At 43.1% G+C, this 18,947-nt stretch overlaps 2 protein-coding genes across 5 annotated transcripts in view; both read left to right on the forward strand.

The window, feature by feature from the left end:
• ubr2 (ubiquitin protein ligase E3 component n-recognin 2) overlaps positions 1–12,230 on the forward strand; it is a 32,109-nt gene extending 19,879 nt beyond the window's left edge. For 2 of the 3 annotated variants that reach the window (XM_026354298.1, XM_026354296.1), the window contains 22 exons: positions 25–179; positions 1,303–1,408; positions 1,559–1,668; positions 1,814–1,897; positions 2,002–2,183; positions 2,303–2,511; positions 2,598–2,691; positions 2,835–2,996; positions 3,111–3,199; positions 3,291–3,342; positions 3,691–3,839; positions 4,144–4,199; positions 4,295–4,391; positions 4,545–4,612; positions 4,843–4,981; positions 5,074–5,164; positions 5,594–5,724; positions 6,302–6,410; positions 6,851–6,985; positions 8,338–8,508; positions 10,928–11,029; positions 11,148–12,230. In XM_026354298.1, the coding sequence (XP_026210083.1) occupies positions 25–179; positions 1,303–1,408; positions 1,559–1,668; positions 1,814–1,897; positions 2,002–2,183; positions 2,303–2,511; positions 2,598–2,691; positions 2,835–2,996; positions 3,111–3,199; positions 3,291–3,342; positions 3,691–3,839; positions 4,144–4,199; positions 4,295–4,391; positions 4,545–4,612; positions 4,843–4,981; positions 5,074–5,164; positions 5,594–5,724; positions 6,302–6,410; positions 6,851–6,985; positions 8,338–8,508; positions 10,928–11,029; positions 11,148–11,289 (2,633 nt within the window). In that variant the 3' untranslated portion in view covers positions 11,290–12,230. Of the gene's footprint in view, positions 1–24; positions 180–1,302; positions 1,409–1,558; positions 1,669–1,813; positions 1,898–2,001; positions 2,184–2,302; positions 2,512–2,597; positions 2,692–2,834; positions 2,997–3,110; positions 3,200–3,290; positions 3,343–3,690; positions 3,840–4,143; positions 4,200–4,294; positions 4,392–4,544; positions 4,613–4,842; positions 4,982–5,073; positions 5,165–5,593; positions 5,725–6,301; positions 6,411–6,850; positions 6,986–8,337; positions 8,509–10,927; positions 11,030–11,147 lie in introns of those variants that run through there. The other variant, XM_026354297.1, reaches the window with a different exon arrangement.
• A 1,205-nt stretch (positions 12,231–13,435) lies between these two features.
• Positions 13,436–18,536, forward strand: prph2b (peripherin 2b (retinal degeneration, slow)). 2 transcript variants are annotated; one of them, XM_026355732.2, is made up of 3 exons: positions 13,436–14,016; positions 15,217–15,470; positions 17,199–18,536. In XM_026355732.2, the coding sequence occupies exons 1-3, from the start codon at positions 13,436–13,438 to the stop codon at positions 17,393–17,395; spliced, it is 1,032 nt and encodes a 343-aa protein (XP_026211517.1). In that variant the 3' UTR covers positions 17,396–18,536. The 2 variants fall into 2 exon arrangements, with proteins under 2 accessions (XP_026211517.1, XP_026211516.1); XM_026355731.2 differs by having other exon boundaries at positions 15,217–15,463; positions 17,192–18,536.
• Positions 18,537–18,947: the final 411 nt, after the last annotated feature.

Consider the following 18,947-nt stretch of genomic DNA (forward strand, 5'->3'; position numbering starts at 1 on the left):
CTTATACACCTTTCTGTTGTCTAGCCCTGCCCCCTCCTCTGCCTCCTCCTCTCTGTCCTCTGTTTGCCAGCTTGGTTAACCTGCTGCAGTCTGATGTGCTTCTGGCCGTGGAGGGCGCTGTGCTGCAGTGGGCAGTGGAACCCAGCGGTGGGGGCTGGACCGAGTCCATGCTACAGAGGGTGAGACTCACACGACCAGTTTCACTTTCTAACTGGAATTCAGTTCCCAATAATGTGTTACACATCTGAGTGTTAAGTCATGGCAACTGGACTTCCTTCTTGTTAGGTTGCAATGTTTAATCCAAATATATCTTCAAGGTTGGTTTCACTGCCCTCAGTTTACTACCCAGAGTTTTTAACAGTCAGTGTTTTTTTGTTGTTAATTTTTTTTTTTTTCAATTTAAATTTTTTTTTCAATTGTAAGTATTCGTTGACAAAGGTTTATTTAACGACATAATTCCAATGACAACAATAATTTAATAGAGTAACAAAAATTGTTGTTATCTGTTCAGCACACTATGATGAATAAAAACGAGCTGAAATTACGTTCTTATTTTTGGAAGATATTCACTGTCTCCATTTTTAAGCACTGAACATGTTTTCTTTCATTTGCATGTATCCTTTTGGACATGCACAGTCTCCCTGTGTCTTTCTCATTTTTCACTCAGGTTGAGTTTAGCAAAACTCAGGTTCAGAGCTGCACCTATCCCCCACAACTCACATCTGTAGTCTATACTAATTTTAGTTATAGCGCCCATATTATGCCCAGAGATGTGTTTTGTTGCCTAGGTATGTCCTATTACATTGATTATTTATACAATAAATAGCACTGAAAGTCTGAATGGATTTTACAGGGAGCCAGTGAAGAGAAGCTAACATAGGAGAAATATGATCTCTCTTGTTAATTCCAGTCAGAGCTCTGGCTGCAACATTTTGGATTAACTGGAGGCTTTTTAAGGAGTTATTGGCACATCCTATTAATAATGAATTACAGTAGTCCAGTCTGGAAGTAACAAATGCATGGACTAGTTTTTCAGCATCACAGGATGCTCCTAATTTTAACAATGTTCCTCAGGTGGAAGAATTGCAGTTTTAGATATTTCTTTTATGTATGAAGTAAAGGAGAAGCAACTTGAAGTCAGATGCAGAGCTGATCATCATATAACCAAAATAATTCAGTTAAAACTGTGTCTGTATCGGCTCTACCATCTAAATAACATGTTATTTACATGGTATTTTATTTATGATGGGGGCTTGGCTGTGTTAAGTGTGTTTTCTCTGTGTACTGTGTGTGTCTCTGCAGGTGCTCCACCTGGTGGGCATGGCTCTGTTGGAGGAGCAACAGCAGCTGGAGAACAGTAGTGGTGATGATGACAATGTCACCTTCAACTACACCTGCAAGATCACACGTCAGTACAGACACGGTGCATTATTGTGTCTCACTCATAGAAATATTTTGGGAGAAAAGCTAGTTTCTGTGTTCAGATTTTTTAAATGTTTCTGCTTTGTCAGAGACACCTGACATCCACCTCTTCATATGTGTTTACCTGTGTGTTCAGGCCCTGGTGAAGCTCCCAGTACTTCAGGCAGCGTTCTAGCTCTGCTGGAAAGTCTGCAAAATGCTCCTCACTTGGAGGTGCACAAAGACATGATCACTTGGATTCTCAAGGTAAAAAACCGAGCTGATCCACACCTGCTTGGGTTTACATCATCACAGGGCATCCTACTGCACGCTCCATCACTGACTAGATGTTTGCAGTGAAAATGTTAGTTGTTGATGTATAAATTAACTTGTTTTATGTTTTTTTGTGCAGATGGTGGCAAACATCAAAACGATGAGAGAACGAACCTCGTCCACGTGCACCATCGGCATCAGCCCAGGACAGGGGTCGGAGGAGGTAAGACACCGACATTCTGATAACAAACTCAAATGCTTTTATATTTTCAGGTGTTTATATGTATGTGGTTTAAATTACCTGTATGCATCTGTTGTGTCCTGTAGACGGTGAGAGACAAAGACAAAGCGGAGAGGAAGAGGAAAGCGGAGATGGCTCGGCTCAGGAGGGAGAAGATCATGGCCCAGATGTCAGAGATGCAGAAACATTTCATCAACGAGAACAAAGAACTTTTCCAACAAAGTCTGGAGGAGCTGGAGGCTTCAACATCTGCTGCTGCAGAGGACAGGTACACCTGTGTTCATCTGTACTAACCTGTACATGAACATCTGTATGTGAAAACTTGTCCCAGCAGAGCTGATGAATGTTCAATCGTTTCTTGTATCCCCCTCTTGCTCTCCCTCCCAGTCCTCCCATTTCAGAGACCACCTGTTTTTCACAGGTATGTGTTGGTCCCAGGAGAGTGGGTGGAGCCCAGCGTCATCAGTTGGTCACCTGTATCCTGTGTCAGGAGGAGCAGGAGCTCCGAGGTCATGGCAGAGCCATGGTGCTGGCAGCATTTGTCCAGAGGTCTACAGTTTTGTCCAAAAACCGCCACCGTAACCTGCCTGACCCAGGTGAGCCTCACTCTGATGTCCTTAGTACAGTCACCTTTCAGAGAGAAGGATTAATGGACTGATGGAAGTTTTCATGTGTGTTTCAGAGCATCACGACCCTCTGTTCATGCACCCTGACCTGTCTCAGGGGATTCATACCACTAGCTGTGGACACATCATGCATGCCACCTGCTGGCAGAGGTACGACTCTGGAGCTGCAGGCCAAAAGGCAGATGCAGCTCTCGCACTGAAAACAGACTTCTACAAGTTGGTATGCTACAGTTTCCTCAGCACCTTCAGCCACCTGAAGGTCTCTCTGCGTGCGTGTCTTCCTGTGCATTCAGGTACTTTGAGGCGGTGCAGTTCAAGGAGCAGAGACGTCAGCAGCGTCTTCGAGGTCACACCAGCTATGACGTGGAGAATGGGGAGTTTCTGTGTCCACTCTGCGAGTGTCTGAGCAACACTGTTATTCCTTTATTGCCACATGCACGATCACCTGACTGCAGGTACACACACAGTTGTGTGTCTAACAGATTTGATTTAACAGACACTGATCACAGATTTATTATCAAACTAATAGTATTACGTGAAAGGTGATGCTTCTCTTTTTTTCCCCTCAGTGTCACTCATCCTAGTCTGGAGGTGTGGCTTAAGACAACCAGTCAGCAGATTGCTGCACTACACTCTGCCTACAGTAAACAGTCTGATGGTCAGTCACCTTTTAGTTACTCAAGGAGGTTTTCCCCCTGAGTCAATCCATCAGTGTGTATTGATGTGTTTTTGTGTGTTTTCATGTTCAGAAGAGGCTAAGCCTGAGGTTCCTGAAGGATTTAGAGTCGACTTCACTCCACAGTGAGTCCACATCTGTTTGTATTGATCCTGATCAAGAGTCTGTTTAACAGATTGTCTGATTTACATCAGTGTTCAGATCAGAAACGTTTGAATAATGTTTAACATTAGCCAAAGCTGTGCAGGACATCAGTAGTTTAGTGAGTTTTCTCTGGGTTTGTAAAAAGACGGAAAGAAATCAGTAATTCTAAGTATTGAAATGTCTAAATAGCATACACTTGAATTGGATCTCCAGGTAGGTCCACAGGGCTGTCCCATTCTATAAAAGATCAATAACTCAAAAACTTTAGGACCTATGGAAACCTGCGTGAAAACGCATCTGGATTATTCTGATGTTACTGTGTCCCTCAGGAACGCGTTCTCCAGCAGCATCAGTGCGATGATCACTACCTTCAGCATGTCGACATACAAGGTGGGATTGAAGCTGAACCCCAATGAGCAGGACCACAGAGTCCAGGTGTTGAGCTGGTCCACCTGTGCCTACACTATCCAGAGTATAGGTAATACACATAGGTTTAATAACCCTCACCCATCACTGTATGTTTAATTTAAATTTTCAATGAGGACATGAAAGATAAGTGCTGTAGCTCGAAGTTGGACAAGACACAGAGTCTCTGTAGTAACGCCATTGGCTTTGTGCAGCTGTCCAAAAGTTTTCCCATGGGGATAAATAAAGTAAACAAATAAATTAGAAGTAATACAAGTCAATAAACTTTTAACACACCAACCAGACCATAGGTACACAGACAACCACTCACCCATGAGGTCAGGGATCATGATGACAGTTGTGATTTTTCATTGCAGAGCACTTGCTGATGGATGAGGAGAAGCCGTTGTTTGGAAGTTTACCTTGTCGACAGGTATGTTTTACAAATCAGGACAAAACAGGACCACACATTTAGCTCAGGTCAGCAGAACAGGTAAAACTCAGGTGTGTCACCTGACTGTGTTGCAGGATGACTGTCTGAGCTCTCTGACCAGGTTTGGTTCAACCTGTTGGACTGCAGCTCCACTCAAAACTGTTCATACACACTTCATCAGACTGTTCACAGGTAAACACATCACACAACAAACATTCTCATAGACTCAGTGATTCACATATATATTACATAGTGTGTGTGTGTGTGTGTGTGTGTGTGTGTGTGTGTGTGTGTGTGTGTGTGTGTGTGTGTGTGTGTGTGTGTGTGTGTGTGTTCCTGTTGTAGCTCTGGTTCCAGACATTCGTGTTGAAAACATTCCATGTATACTCGACATCGACATGTTTCACCTGCTGGTGAGTTGTTTAAACTTTCCGGGGTAATCCAGTTATTAGCATAAATCCAGTTACAGCAGCATTTGACCTGCACCGTAAATCTAAATGCAGTGTGATTATATAACTGCAAAAAAATGCAGTTTAATGCACTAAATGACAACAGGTTTGTAAAATTGTCCTTAATTATCACACCATGACTTTTTAACCAATAATGTTCCAGTTTAAATCCAGTTTATATTGTATGTCTTCAGGTTTACAGTGTGTTGTCGTACAGCTCAGTTCATTGTCTGGACCAATCAGGACGGAGTGTAGTAGACTCAGCCCACCTCCACATACTTCACCTGGTCACTGTAGCTCACCTGGTTCAGATCCTGCTCACATCCACCACAGGTAATTCACACATACACACACACACACACACACACAAACAGTCTTCTCCTGCACCTGTCTCTCTCTTACCTGTCTGTCTGACCTGTCTGCAGATGAGGTTTGCATGGATCAGGAAAGTGGAGGATCAGAGGAAGAGGAGCTTACCTGTCAGATGTACAACTCCCTGAGGAAACACCTGGACAGGTGAGCACATTCAAACGCACATGCACAGATGGGTAAATGAGTTATCTGCCAGGTGTTGACAGCCATAAAAATCAGCAACAGTGATATTTTGATTTAATGTCTCTGCAGCTGCGACAGTTAATTTGTCTTATTTTTTACACTGAAAGATTCAAAATAAAAACTCACGAAAGGCTGAGAAAAATAAATTCAAACAGAAAAAACATCCACGTTTTAAGGAACATTTTAAAATAAATGTTGAACTACAGCTAATAAATAATTACTCTAACTATGATCTTTATTTACTGGTTTACTGGTAAAACTTTGGTTAGTTTGTATTTTATGTTTGAATACCTTGTGTGTGTGTGTGTGTGTGTGTGTGTGTGTGTGTGTGTGTGTGTGTGTGTGTGTGTGTGTGTGTGTGTGTGTGTGTGTGTGTGTGTGAGACACTAGTGTGTTACCTGAAGTGTCCTCGGGGTGGCAGTTGTGGCGTTGCGTTAAAGTTGGTGTCCTGCCATTTCTCCGATCCGCCGCCCTCTTTTTCCACTACCTGAACTCGACGGCACCTCCTGACGACCTGCTGGGTAACAACAACAACACAACACTGACGCAACAGGAAGTAACTAGGGACAGATAAATAAAAACTTGTCCACAGACGCAGGTGTAGTTCAGAGGAATTTCTTTTAGTTGTTTCTCAGCAGATGTCAGGAATCATCCCTGTTTTTCTGTTACACAGATTAATAGATGTCAGATCAACCACAGGACCTTAAATCGGGTTTGGTGAAGTAACCAAGCAGAAAAAGAGCCTCATGTTTGAACTTTTACATGTATTTAGGTGTGAGAGCAGGTTAATTATAATTAACCACATATTTTCTAGAAACCTGTAAAAAAAAAAAAACAACAAAAAAAAACCTGACAGAATATTTGATACAAACACAAAAGTGTTTTTCTTGTTCATCTCCTGACATTTAATATTTGCCTCCTTTTATGAAACATCTGCAGCTCTGACCTTAAAACATCTGGACAACCTAGAAAACATAATGGGGGGGAAAAAACAAAACTGGTCTGAATAAATAATTTAGCAACATATTTTAACCAAATAAATTGATTAAATTTGTAAATATAGCAGAAAGATAAGTAATTTTTGTTTTTGTGCTGTAGTTGCAGGTCCTGGTCAGTGGGAGGCGCTCTGCAGCTACCTCAGTCTGCCCTCTAACCTGTTGCGGCTGCACCACAGCCACCACACACTGCTGGAGCCCCTGATACATAGGTAACACACACTGACTAAATCAGAACTATAAGATGCTCTGGATTTATTGCAATCTCTGGCTACAGGAACTGGTGTTGTCCTGAAATGTGGAAATGCAAAAAGTGCAACTGCTCTCCTTATTACATCATCAGAAACTCGCCACAGCAGAGCAAGCAGCAGTGATGGAGTGAGGAGAAATTGTCCTTGATCAAGTTAATCAATCATGATAAAAGTGTCTGCTAAATGACTAAATGTCATGAATGCTATACATGGGCAGCTGGTAACATACAAGAAAGTCTATGTGTGGGATACCTGTAACCAGACTGCAGGTGTTTTCTAGGACCACCTGAGAACCTGTCACAGCTTTGTGTCTCTGTCAGTGACCATCACACAACACGTTACAACAGGGCCACGACTCACCTGCTCTGTGTCTGTCTGTTTGTCTGTCTGATGTCGTCCAGGTGGTGCTCTCATCCAGGTGTGAGACAGACTCTGCAGGTGGGAGGGGTCGTCGTCAGGTTCCCCAGAGAGTCCAACAGACTGATTGACCTGCCGGAAGATTACAGCACTTTGATCAATCAAGCATCCAGCTTCACGTCAGTGCACATCTTACACGCTACATACATCTAACTCATCACATGTTAAGTGATACTCTCACGTTACACAAAAGTCTCTTTAAAGTACTTGTATAAATGTACACAGACAATGTACATGTACATACACTTAGTAACATGTTAGTAACATATATGTACCATCATCAGGTTAGTAATGTGTAACATTACAATTCAATTCAATTCAGTTTTATTTGTATAGCGCCAATTTACAACAGAAGTTATCTCAAGGCACTTTACAGTGTAAGGTTTAAGACCTTACAGAAAATATTTATACAAAAAATTATAGAGAAAACCCAACAATCCCATTTGAGCAAGCTTTAGGCAACAGTGGAGAGGAAAAACTCCCTTTAGAGGAAGAAACCTCCAGCAGAACCAGGCTCATAGTGGGCGGCCATCTGCCTCGACCGGTTGGGGTGAGTGGAAAGAGAAGAGAGAAAAGAACAGCAGGCAATAAAGACAAATACAAGCATCAAGAACTTTGGGCAGATGAACTGGATTCTGGAGATGTACAGCTCCAGGCCGAGGATGTCTGCAGAAAAGTACAGAGAGAGGAAGACAGAGAGGAGGAAACACAACTACAGGAGAGAGAAGACACAAAGTTAATGACATGCAATGGTGGCATTTGCATTGATACAGGAGAAAGGAGAGAGGAGAGGAGCTCAGTTTATCAGTAGAGGTCCCCCAGAAGAATAACCTATATCAGCATAACTAAGAGATGGTTCAGAGTCACCTGATCCATCTCTAACTATAAGCTTTATAAAAAAGGAAAGTTTGAAGTCTAGTCTTAAATGTAGAGAGGGTGTCTGCCTCCCGCACCTGAACTGGGAGCTGGTTCCACAGGAGAGGGGCTTGGTAGCTAAAGGCTCTGCCTCCCATTCTACATTTGGAAACTCTAGGAACCACAAGTAAACCTGCAGCCTGAGAACGTAGAGTTCTGCTTGGAAGATATGGAACTATGAGTTCTTTAAGATAAGATGGAGCCTGATTATTAAGGGATTTATAAGTGAGGAGAAGAATTTTAAATTCAATTCTGGATTTAACAGGGAGGCAATGGAGAGAAGCTAACATTGGAGAAATATGATCTCTCTTGCTAATTCCACTCAGAACTCTGGCTGCAGCATTTTGGATTAACTGGAGGCTCTTTAATGAGTTATTGGGACATCCTATTAATGATAAATTACAATAGTCCAGTCTGGAAGTAACAAATGCATGGACTAGTTTTTCAGCATCACTTTGGGACAGGATGCTCCTAATTTTAGCAATGTTTCTTAGGTGAAACTAACAATCTAAACGCTACCTGTGTAATAAACTCTACCTGTTTGTTACCTTTTCAGGTGTCCACGGTCAGGTGGAGACAAGTCTCGTGCCCCCACCCTGTGCCTGATATGTGGCTCCATGTTGTGTTCCCAGAGTTACTGCTGCCAGACTGAGGTGGATGGAGAGGACGTAGGAGCCTGTACCGCCCATGCCTTCACCTGTGGAGCAGGCCTTGGACTCTTTCTCAGGTAACTCACAGTGGCATGCTGACACCTGATTTAGGATTGACTTGTAGAACATGCAGGAGGAATGACGTGACACAGGCGACTTTGTACGCGGGGGGGGGGGCACAGATGACTCTGCCACATAAACGTGTAACCAGGTTTCCAATCAGCTGTATACCAGAGATCATGTTCAAGACAAAAGGCTGCAGACACTCACCACTCTATCAGCTAAGAGGAGCAGCTGGATGAAAGCAGAGATCATCACATGGAGAGATGCTGCTTCGATTTAAAATCACATCCAACTAAAACTGAAACCAACACAAAGTTCCCCAGAGAGTTTCTTTAATTCAGACAGTTTGTGCTGTAAATAGGACTCTGTGACTGTCACTGTGTGTCCCTGTCACAGAGCTGTTCATCACCTTGCTAACACATTTATTTAAAAAAGAGAGAGAGATGGCAAGGAAAAAGCTCAGTGGTTCCTTGATGGTGGAATGAGCTACCCATCTCTGCACGCTCAGCAGCCAGCGTCTGATAAATAACTAAATTGAAACGTAAAAGCGGTCGAGACTCTGTCTTTTCTGTCTCCATACAGATAAACTCTTTGAACCACATTTCCAAAATCAGCCCAGGGCAGAGGAGAAATCAGATTATTTTTTTGCTGATAGTATACTCGGATTTCCAGTAACCAGGTTCCTTGAGTCCATGTAAACGCACTGATTGTGGTTGATCGTCTGAACAGTTGGTGGTCTGTGCTCGTTTCGGCCAACTATAAAAAAAAAAAAAAAAAAAAAAAAAAAAAAACGTCTTGTCAGCAGGTACAACGCTTAGCGTGACCATTCCTCACAGCAGTAACATTAGTAAGGCGTTAGGGGTTAGGGTTAGGGTTAGGGTTAGGGTTAGGGCTAGGGTTAGTAAGACAGTTCAGAATGTAGGTCATTCGTGTTTCAGAAACGTCTTAAAATTTTGAATTAATTGAAGTAGTTTCCATGGTGCACTTTCATCTAACCCCAAAAAGATCAGGATCAGGTTACACCTGCACCACGTGGAAAACACATAATGACCCATTTTAGGTGTTAAGAGGTGTGGTGTGACTATTACATCCTGACGAGACTATTCAGTCCTGGGGCGGAGTGAAACCAAACCTGGAGCATTACATTTTTACATTTAGCAGACGCTTTTATCCAAAGCGACTTACAAGTCAGTACAAGGGTAGGCAGGGCAGCGTGAGGAGGTCTTGCCTAAGGACCAGCCGCACATAGGTTGGATCTATATTTATGGAGCATAAATATGTGGTCTCTAACCAACTGTCTTCAGGATGAGTAGCGAAACCTATCAAAAGGAAGTCCAACCTAGTCCAACCTACTTCCTTTTGATAGTTTCAGCCTATCAAAAGGAAGTCGGCTGGTTAGCGTAGTGGTAACATCACTGCCTCCCATGCAGGAGACTGGGGTTCAAATTCAATTCAATTCAATTCAATTCAATTTTATTTGTAAAGCGCTTTTTACAATTGACATTGTCACAAAGCAGCTTTAGACAATCAAAGAACAGTACATGAACAGTGAATGTGTATGAAATGAAATGCCAGCTTCAGTAGGGGTCCTTGGGCAAGACCTCCTCAGGCTTACCCTGCCTACCATTGTACCCTTGTTGTAAGTCGCTTTGGATAAAAGTGTCTGCCAAATGTAAATTTATTTATTTATTAAGTCCAGTTGCCATGACTCAACTTCCAGATAACTTCACCTGGACGACTGAGAATCGTCACCGACATGGTCATTTAGGTTCCACCTTTTTGTAACCCTTGCACTGTTGAATTTTATCTAATGCAAACAGAGGAAAATAAAACTTTGGCCTCACTGTTCTCTAAAGATCAGCATCAGCTGTGAAAACCCAAATTTAGTAGTAGTAATGTAAATTTCTAGTTCAAGTCTGATGAATATATGTGTATATGTTTATTTGAGTTTTGGTCCAATTTGCTGCTGCTGCTGCTGAGAACCAATCATCTATTTTAATATTTTTTTAACTAAAAAAAAAGTTTATTTAGTTTTTATCTGTGTTAATTTGTCACAATTTGTTTTACGGCTGATGCCTTCAGTGTTGTCCACAACACAAGCTGTTCAGTATTAGTAGTATAGTAGTATTACTATAGTTTATTAATTCAACAATTGGTTCAAGTGATACACAAAGTCCAGGCATCGGACTTTATCGGTATGTGTATTAGAACTGACAAAGTCAAATCGGTACTTCCTAGTGCAGTCCACGTGTTCCCCAGTAGTACTACAGCGACTGCAGCATTTACAGCAGTTGTAGTATATAGATTCAACTTCTGTTGATGTTGTTTTTTTGTTGTTGTTTTTTTTTTACTTGTGATGTTCTGCAACTGTTAGAGCACAGGTACGACTCACCTGCAGCACTGACGGCTAATTGGTTTGTGTGTGTGTCTCAGGGTCAGAGAAAGTCAGGTGTTGTTTGTAGCAGGTAAAACAAAGGGCTGTTTCTACCCGCCTCCATACCTGGACGACTACGGAGAAACTGACCAGGGCCTCAAGTAGGTGTAAACGCCGCACATACGTCTTTACTTACCTACCTGTTTGCCCCTCCCCCTCGCAGATGGGTAAACCCCCTTCACCTGTGTTTATTAACCTGACTGTTTACCCCCCCCCCAGACGGGGAAACCCCCTCCATCTGTGTTCTGAGCGCTACAGGAAGATCGAGCGTCTGTGGCGGCAACACGCCATTGCTGAGGTCATCGGTCACGCTCAGGAAGCCAATCAGACGCTGGTCGCCATCGATTGGCAGCACCTGTGATTGGCTCTCAGAGGCTCCCGCCCCACTCTCCTTGACCCATCAGCTTCCTGCAGCCCAGCGCTGAGTTCAGATCAGCTTCAGGGATTTTTCAGAATTTTTGTTTTTTCTGTCTTTTTCTGACTCCCTCCACCAATCAAAGAGCAGCGACTTGGTAACAGCTGATGTTTGTGACTGTAACTACGACTCCCAGGGTGCATTTCAGTAAGAGAGCTAGTCACAGAGCTGCAGACTCTGTTGAAGCAGCAGCTGGGGCTCGTGGGTAATGTAGTCCCACATTCAGGGGTCAGTTTGTCGAGTTTGTTCAGCAGGAATTAAATTATGTTTTGTCAGTTGGAGACTGAGGCAGCTGCTGATTTAACTTCTTCCATCGACTCCTGATGCTTGGATCAGGTTTGGATCAGTCATGTACTGATTCGGATCCGTGTGTGATTACTAACAAGAATTAAAGTGGTGTGTGTGTGTGTGTGTGTTGGAGTTTCAGCTGGTTATCGATCAGTTCAACATATCAAGCCACATATCAGAGCAGCATGTTAATCAGGAATGAACGGCTGATGCCTGATCAGTTTTTATTTTAGTTTTAAAGTTTTATATAAAGAAACTTGGGGTTTCTGAGTTTCCTTTCTGACATCTAAATTCTTTTATGGTTTTGTGATGAAATCTGCAAACAGAAACAGATGTCGAACATTAGTTTGTTTTGTTTTTTTTGTTTTTTTTAATTGAAACAAGTTTTTTTTTTCCACTTGTTTCAATAAGATCTGAATCAGACGATGGTCAACGTTGATTTTTACATTGGAGATGTTGAAATATGTTAATGAGTTTTTCTGAGGGTCACCTGCTCGTCCTGATAGCATGTTCATATCATTTATCACTTGTTAATATGTGAATTCGTAAATGTACAATATTGTATAAGAATAACAAAACCAATAAAAACTAGAAAACAGGATCTGACCTTTTTTTGTACTAAACATTGTACATCAGCTAGTTATGGTGGACGTTAGGATGGGGAAAATAAAAAATCCACAAAAATGAAAACAAAATAAAAAGAGGAGCTGAACCGTTGCAGTTTTTACTGAACAAAGTTTCTGCTTGTTTCCTGTGACACTGAACTTTCTAGTGTCTAAAGTCTCATCTTAAAAATGTCAATAATCCTACAAAAGCTCATGTCAAAAATTTACACACAATTTCTGACATGACACAAAAAGAAAAATCAAGGTAACAGATTTAATAATTATCTGGGGACATATATATATATATATATATATAAAAAGTCTGATGGAATATTGACAAATGTCTAAATTAGATTTTACCAACAGCTTCTAAAAAATTCAGGTGAAGTCTTCAACTTGGTGACATGTTGACACCCAGCAGCGGTGGGTCGTTTGTTCACGTCTACTGAGGTGCAGGACGACTTGGGTTCCGGGTTCAAGTGCCTTCTATCCTCTCTGTACCCGGTCTGGACCAGACAGATGTCCAGTGGAGGGCGGGTCTCCCAGTTGCCCTATGGCCCCTAAACACTTCCCGCTGTGGGTCATGACTCGGGGACCTGCTGCTGCTGCTATGTTTTTTGGGTCTGTGGGCATCATCCGGTTTTAAAGTGTGCAAGTTTTCTTCTCGGAGTGTTTCAGTCTCATTACACGAGGTTTCTGGACGGACTGCAGCCTGTCACGTCATCGGTACTACTTCCTGTCACACCTGCAGTGAGGTAGGACAGGTGAGATTCTGTGAACAGTAGTGAATTGCTGCTGCTTAACATCAAACCAATTATCCGTAAGAGAGCGGATTAGAGGCAGCAGCTGATCTGCTCTTAATGGGATTAGACCTGGTCCAAGGTTTAGAATGACGTGTCGCCGCTCACTCACAATCCCACTTCGCCAGAGTCGGTGAGGAGTCGACTGCTGAGCCCACCTCACCTCACTCTCTGTGAATATTTGATTGTGGTTCAATGGAAGACCCCCCAACAGCATGGACTGTCCTGACCAGTATCTTGGCGTCATGGTTCTGAAACTAGGAGTTGTGGTCGAGTCGTGTTCAGCTGCTTCAGTGTGGAACGGACTAAACCAGTGAAACAGACGGATTCTCCATTAGTTCACCGCAGAAAACTGTTTTCTTATCGATACCCGACGTGTTTGTTGACTGAGACGTTAAAATGCCGTTCATGTCAGTAAAGTTTAGCCTGCAGAAGCGGGTCAAGTTGGCTCAGGGACTGTGGATGCTCTACTGGGTCTCGGTCATCATGGGGATCCTCGTCTTCAGCCTCGGCATCTTCTTCAAGATTGAGCTGCGGAAGAGAAGCGAGTTGATGGACAACAACGAGAGTCATTTAGTGCCCAACCTGCTGATCCTGGTGGGCATGCTGGCCTGCGGGGCCAACGCTTTTGGGGGAAAGGTCTGCCACGATTCTCTGGACCCAATCAAGTTCGCCAAGTGGAAGCCGATGCTGAAGCCGTACCTGCTGATGTGCTGCGGCTTCAACGTGTTGCTGCTGATGACTGCGCTGCTCTGTTTCCTCATGCAGTTCGCTGTGTACTTGACGTTGGCCGAGGGCCTGAAGAACGGCATCAAGTTCTACAAGGACACGGACACGCCGGGACGCTGCTTCATGAAGAGGACGCTGGACATGACGCAGATCGAGTTCCGCTGCTGCGGTAACAACAACTTCAGGGACTGGTTCGAGGTGCAGTGGATCAGCAACCGCTACCTGGACATGAGCAATGACGAGGTCAAAGAGTGAGTAGACTCAGAGTCCATCCATCAATTAGTCGAGCAGTTTGAATAATTGATTAATTGTCAGTTAGTGACCAATCGATCATCCAGAGTCAGGTTCTCCACAATATCTGACCCTGACCCTTCATCAGAGCACAGGTTTAACAGGTTCTTTAGATGTGAACTGACGTTTATCTCTGAACCATTTCAGCTCTTATTTCTAAATATACCTAAATATTCTTGAGTCATTTCTCTGACTTTGGTCTGAACAAACCGGGATTATCTCTAGTTTGAGTAAAACCCTTTAAGAGAAAAGTCAGATTTAAATCTGCAGCATTTCCTCAACAAATAATTTTATCTTCTCAACAGTTGGCTCCCACTTCAAACTCTGACACACAGTGAGGTTTTTAAAAAGGTCACTGGAGGATAAATGAGGGACTTAAGGAGGTAAAAGTTACCGGCTTCTCCTCAGTAAGTCTATAATCTGACAGGATCTGATTTCCACCTCGGTGCAGATTACACGCCAACATGAAGGTTAAAGTGAAACCCTGAAGGAGCACTTGATTCTCTCACCAGGTAAAAAGTAAACACTGAGGGAAAGCATATTTTTACTGGAATTGGAAGCGTGTTGGAGCCGCATTGCGTGTTTCCTTGTCATCTATCTGCCTTAAGAGATAACTCACTCACTCTGAGGCAACTTGGACTGCATCTGTTAGTCACTCTCAGCGCTGTCCTCCGAGAAGAGAAACCAAAGCCCCCCCAGTTTTGTTTGTAAACCCTGAATACGAGGGTGTCCTGAGCTTGTCTGTCCACTCGCCACAGGAAGAACCCTTTATGTTTTAATGAGACTGTGATGGTTCCCCTAGCACCACCGTCAGGACAAAGTGTCCCTACATGTGTAGCACAAAGAAAAACTATTCATCAATATTTCTTTCCAAGTTTTCCTGGCTTAGTGATAACTCAGTTGTTGCAGTCCTGCAGCTGTCTGGCTCTATAAAGAGAGACCACCAGAGATCCTAGCTCTGGTTTGAATCCGATGTTTTGTTCCTATGCTGCATCTTTGCTGCAACTTTTGTGTCTTTGTGGTTGTTTGACATACAAATATTAACTCTGATGTTTGAATTGGACCCCTAACCCTTGACCCTTGGACCAGACCCCAGTAAACCACCCATGTTTTTGACACCTAACCCAGCAGTGTGTTTGACCTCTGTCTCTGTCCTGCAGTCGTGTCCTCAGTAACGTGGAGGGGAAATACCTGATGGACAGTGTCCCATTCAGCTGCTGTAATCCTGGGTCCCCCCGCCCCTGCATCCAGCACCACCTAACCAACAACTCGGCCCACTACGACTACGACCACCGCATTGAGGAGCTCAACATCTGGACCCGAGGCTGCCGCGAGGCCCTCTTCTCCTACTACAGTAGCATGATGAACAGCATCGGAGTGCTGGTCATCATCACCATCTTACTCGAGGTAGGTTGCAAAAATGACAGATGGACAAACATTTTTCCAGTTTCTCCATTTTCCTACTACCTACTAATGGTTGGAGGCTCACGTCTCAGGAGAAGTCATAAACCTAAAGAGAGATCTTGATCATTCTAAATTCACCAGACAGTTTTTAACTATAATCTGAGAACTTTCTCTTTTGCTTTCTTTCAAAAGTTCTGTTGATCTTCAGAATTAAAGGCAGGTAATCACATCAGCACACCTGCAGTAAATTCCTGGACTCACCCTAAATGCACCAGGTTAACAGCATAATTGATTAGTGAGTGATTAGTGCTGAAGAAGAGCTGATTGTTCTCAGTGTGGATGTTCGCTCCCTCACGAAGACCCACACCAGATTCCGCTCCACAGTCTGCACACACCAGACTCCATTTAGAAAACGGGTCTTTTTAAACATAATGCATCAGCTTTTGTGATGGAACTCATTACCAGTTTAGTGAATGGCTGGATAGAGTAGTGATAAGAGTATATAAGAGTATAACAAAACAATGATATTTTTTTTGTATCTTTTTCTTGTTTTACATACAAACTGTTTTCACTGTTCGTGTGTTTAGTTAAAACGTTTCTCAGTGACCTGGAGTCTGACATTTAGTAGAAAAGGTCTTGTAGCATTCAAAAGTCAAGGTCACATTTATTGCCTCCCCAAGGAGAACTGTTGTGTTAAAGGGAACTGCTGCAAAGACCCAACCATCACAGTCAAGCACATTCAACTCTGCAGAATCTGTAGAAACAATGCGAACATGTATAGAAACACTGGGCAAACAAAAAACCAAAACAAAAACACATTCAGATGTTTGAGCAGCAGCTCAAGGTTGACTCTGGATCGGCTGCTGAGGTGGTGGCGTGTTAAGCTGCTGATCGATGGTCAGGCTCACCGAGGATCAGGAACTATTCTGGGATTAATCTGCCTGCAGCAGCAACAGGTTCGTCCTGGGCAGATCAGGATGATGGACGGTTCCTGAGAGTGAGAGCAGATTCGGTATCTGGGTCAAAACAACAAGTTCGACCTGAAGCGTGAAGATAGGCAGCGGATTTTAGAACAACATCCTGAACTCAAATCACTCGGACCTCAGACTGATGCTGGTCTCAGACTCAGATCTGGACTCAGATCTGAGTTTTTTATTTTGATTCATGTTCTAATGCGGTGAACTTTTTGATGTCTTCTGACTGGGACTTGGTCTGGAGAACCCAGTGTAGGTTGCAGGTTCACCAGCAGAAGCTTTCTATCTGTCAAACATGGCAAACTTTGTTTAATCATGTAATTTCTACTTACGGACACGTTTCCTCTGATCTAAAACCAAAACTAGTCCTGATGTCTGAAGAACTGGGTGCAGTTCCGTCCTGAGTACATTTTCTGTACAACAGCAGCTCCAAAACCCAACGAGTTTGTCTTGATTTCAAAACCTTGACTTTTAATTGCGTGTTTTATCCCCAGATCATGTTTCTGAACATTGTCCTGTACAGGTCGACAATCACACACGGTTCCAGGTGGACCAGCACTCAGAGCAACGTTCACAAACCCTAAGTGTCTAAAAACACCCAGATGACATAGAAGTCTATGAAAACAGGGAAGAGGAGATAAACCGTGACAGCTGTTTGAACAGAACTGGTCTTTCCTGAGGGTCACACGTGCACATTTCATAGTAAAATCCACCATAATGATAAATTCTGACTGTGTGTTTGTGGTTTGTTTGTCAGTCGGCAGACATGGCCGGGCTGAAGTACCTGAGCACGGCTCTGGAGACGATGGCCGACCCAGAGAACCCAGAGTGTGAAAGCGAGGGCTGGCTGCTGGAAAAAGGGGTGAAGGAGACGTTTGCCGAGCTGCTCACCAAGCTGAAGACTCTGGGCAAGATAAACCAGGTGGAGGAAGGTGGGGATGCACAGGAGGCAGCCACCTGAGATCCCCATACAACACAAAGGACTGAGGTCTCCCCCCTCCAACCCCTGCCCCCCTCCTAACCCAGTAAACTGGGGGTGAGAGAGGAAAGGTCTTCTCCATGTCCTGTACATACGCCAAGTGAACAAGTCGTTTAAACTGTTGATATTTCCATCTGTAAATATGTAGAATAGTTAATTTTTGAAGAGGAAAAAACCTGCTGCTGTAAATAAAACATTAGAGTATAGACCCCCATATGAATACTTCCTGTCAGGGGGTCGTCTGACGGTGGTCTTCACCAGAGCCCGACAGATATCAGACCATATCGCTGTTTCAACGAGTCTCAGACACTTCAGATATGTCGTTTTAATTTGATTCTTGCCAAACATGTTTATGTGAAACAGTCCATTTATCGTTGGCGCCTGTATTGGCCGGGTTCTGGTTGATCCCATCACTGTTTGACCTCTGACATCCAGTTGGTTGACACGGAAACAGATTACCGTTAGCTCAGTGCTGCCGCAGCTGGCCAGGAGTGGCACTGCAGGTACTGCAAGACATGCAGTACCGCTCCTGACCGGCAGGTCCTGTGTTGAAACAGGTGTATACACAGGTAAAGATGAGGTAAGAACATGATCTACAGGTATAGATAGATTGTGTTATTATAAACATATAATTGATTTGATGTTTACTTTTTTCTTTTATGTCCACCTCACAGTTTCAGTTTATTTTTTTTAAGGTTTGTCATTAAACATTTTCTTTGTGAAAAATGACAGCTTCAGCTTCATCACTCCAATGAAGCAAACAGGCAATTTGTCAGGGCAGGACTGAGCCTGGCAGACTGAGTTCAGGGTTTAAACATCCCGTTGAAGCCGTCTGGTTCCCAGTCAGAGGTTCGGACTGAAACAGGAACGATTTTACTGTAAAGTTGCAGCCAAACCAACACACACAGTGTGTGTGTGTGGATCTGGTCTGGGTTCAGTTTTACAGATGTAAAGATCTGCTGTTTAGTGATTACATTGAGTTTAAAGAGAAAATCAGTGTCAGCCTGTGATGTTTGTATGTTTCTTTGGTGGTGTTCGGTGTTTTCAGAACGTTGTCGTGGGTTGGTCAGAGCTCGTAGTCGCTCTGCTGTGTTCGATAAAATCTATAAAGAGGTTGTGAGGACTCCAAAGTGTCCGACTCTTCTTTTAGACAACTCATCAACGACACACATGATCCGCATTAGTTTAATGTACAGAGTTAAAGGTGTTAACACACATATTCAGGTATATACTTACAGTTTCTGTTTGTCATATGTGTTAAAATTGTTTGTGTGGGAGAATTGTACACCACCAGCTGGATTCTCACTTCTCAGGTGCATGAGAGGAACAGACTTTGTTTATTATTGTCAGATGTAATTTTACATTTTCACAGGTTCTGACATCAGTTTGGAAAAATGGTTACATGTTACAAATGTTACAGTTTTATTTATAGTGTGGAACTGTGTTCACAGTATATCGGTGTATAATATTGTGTTGCATTGCTTTTTAGTTTCTTACTGTGTTTTTAATCTTTTTAGACTCTGTTCTTCCATCC

Source organism: Anabas testudineus, chromosome 15 (assembly GCF_900324465.2).
Source record: "Anabas testudineus chromosome 15, fAnaTes1.2, whole genome shotgun sequence".
Lineage (NCBI taxonomy): Eukaryota > Metazoa > Chordata > Actinopteri > Anabantiformes > Anabantidae > Anabas > Anabas testudineus.

Coding starts and splice junctions, on each gene's coding strand:
- prph2b (XM_026355732.2), top strand. CDS start 13,436: ATGCCGTTCATGTCAGTAAAGTTTAGCCTGCAGAAGCGGGTCAAGTTG. Junction 14,017..15,216: donor AGCAATGACGAGGTCAAAGA/GTGAGTAGACTC, acceptor TCTGTCCTGCAG/TCGTGTCCTCAGTAACGTGG. Junction 15,471..17,198: donor CATCTTACTCGAGGTAGGTT/GCAAAAATGACA, acceptor GTCAGTCGGCAG/ACATGGCCGGGCTGAAGTAC.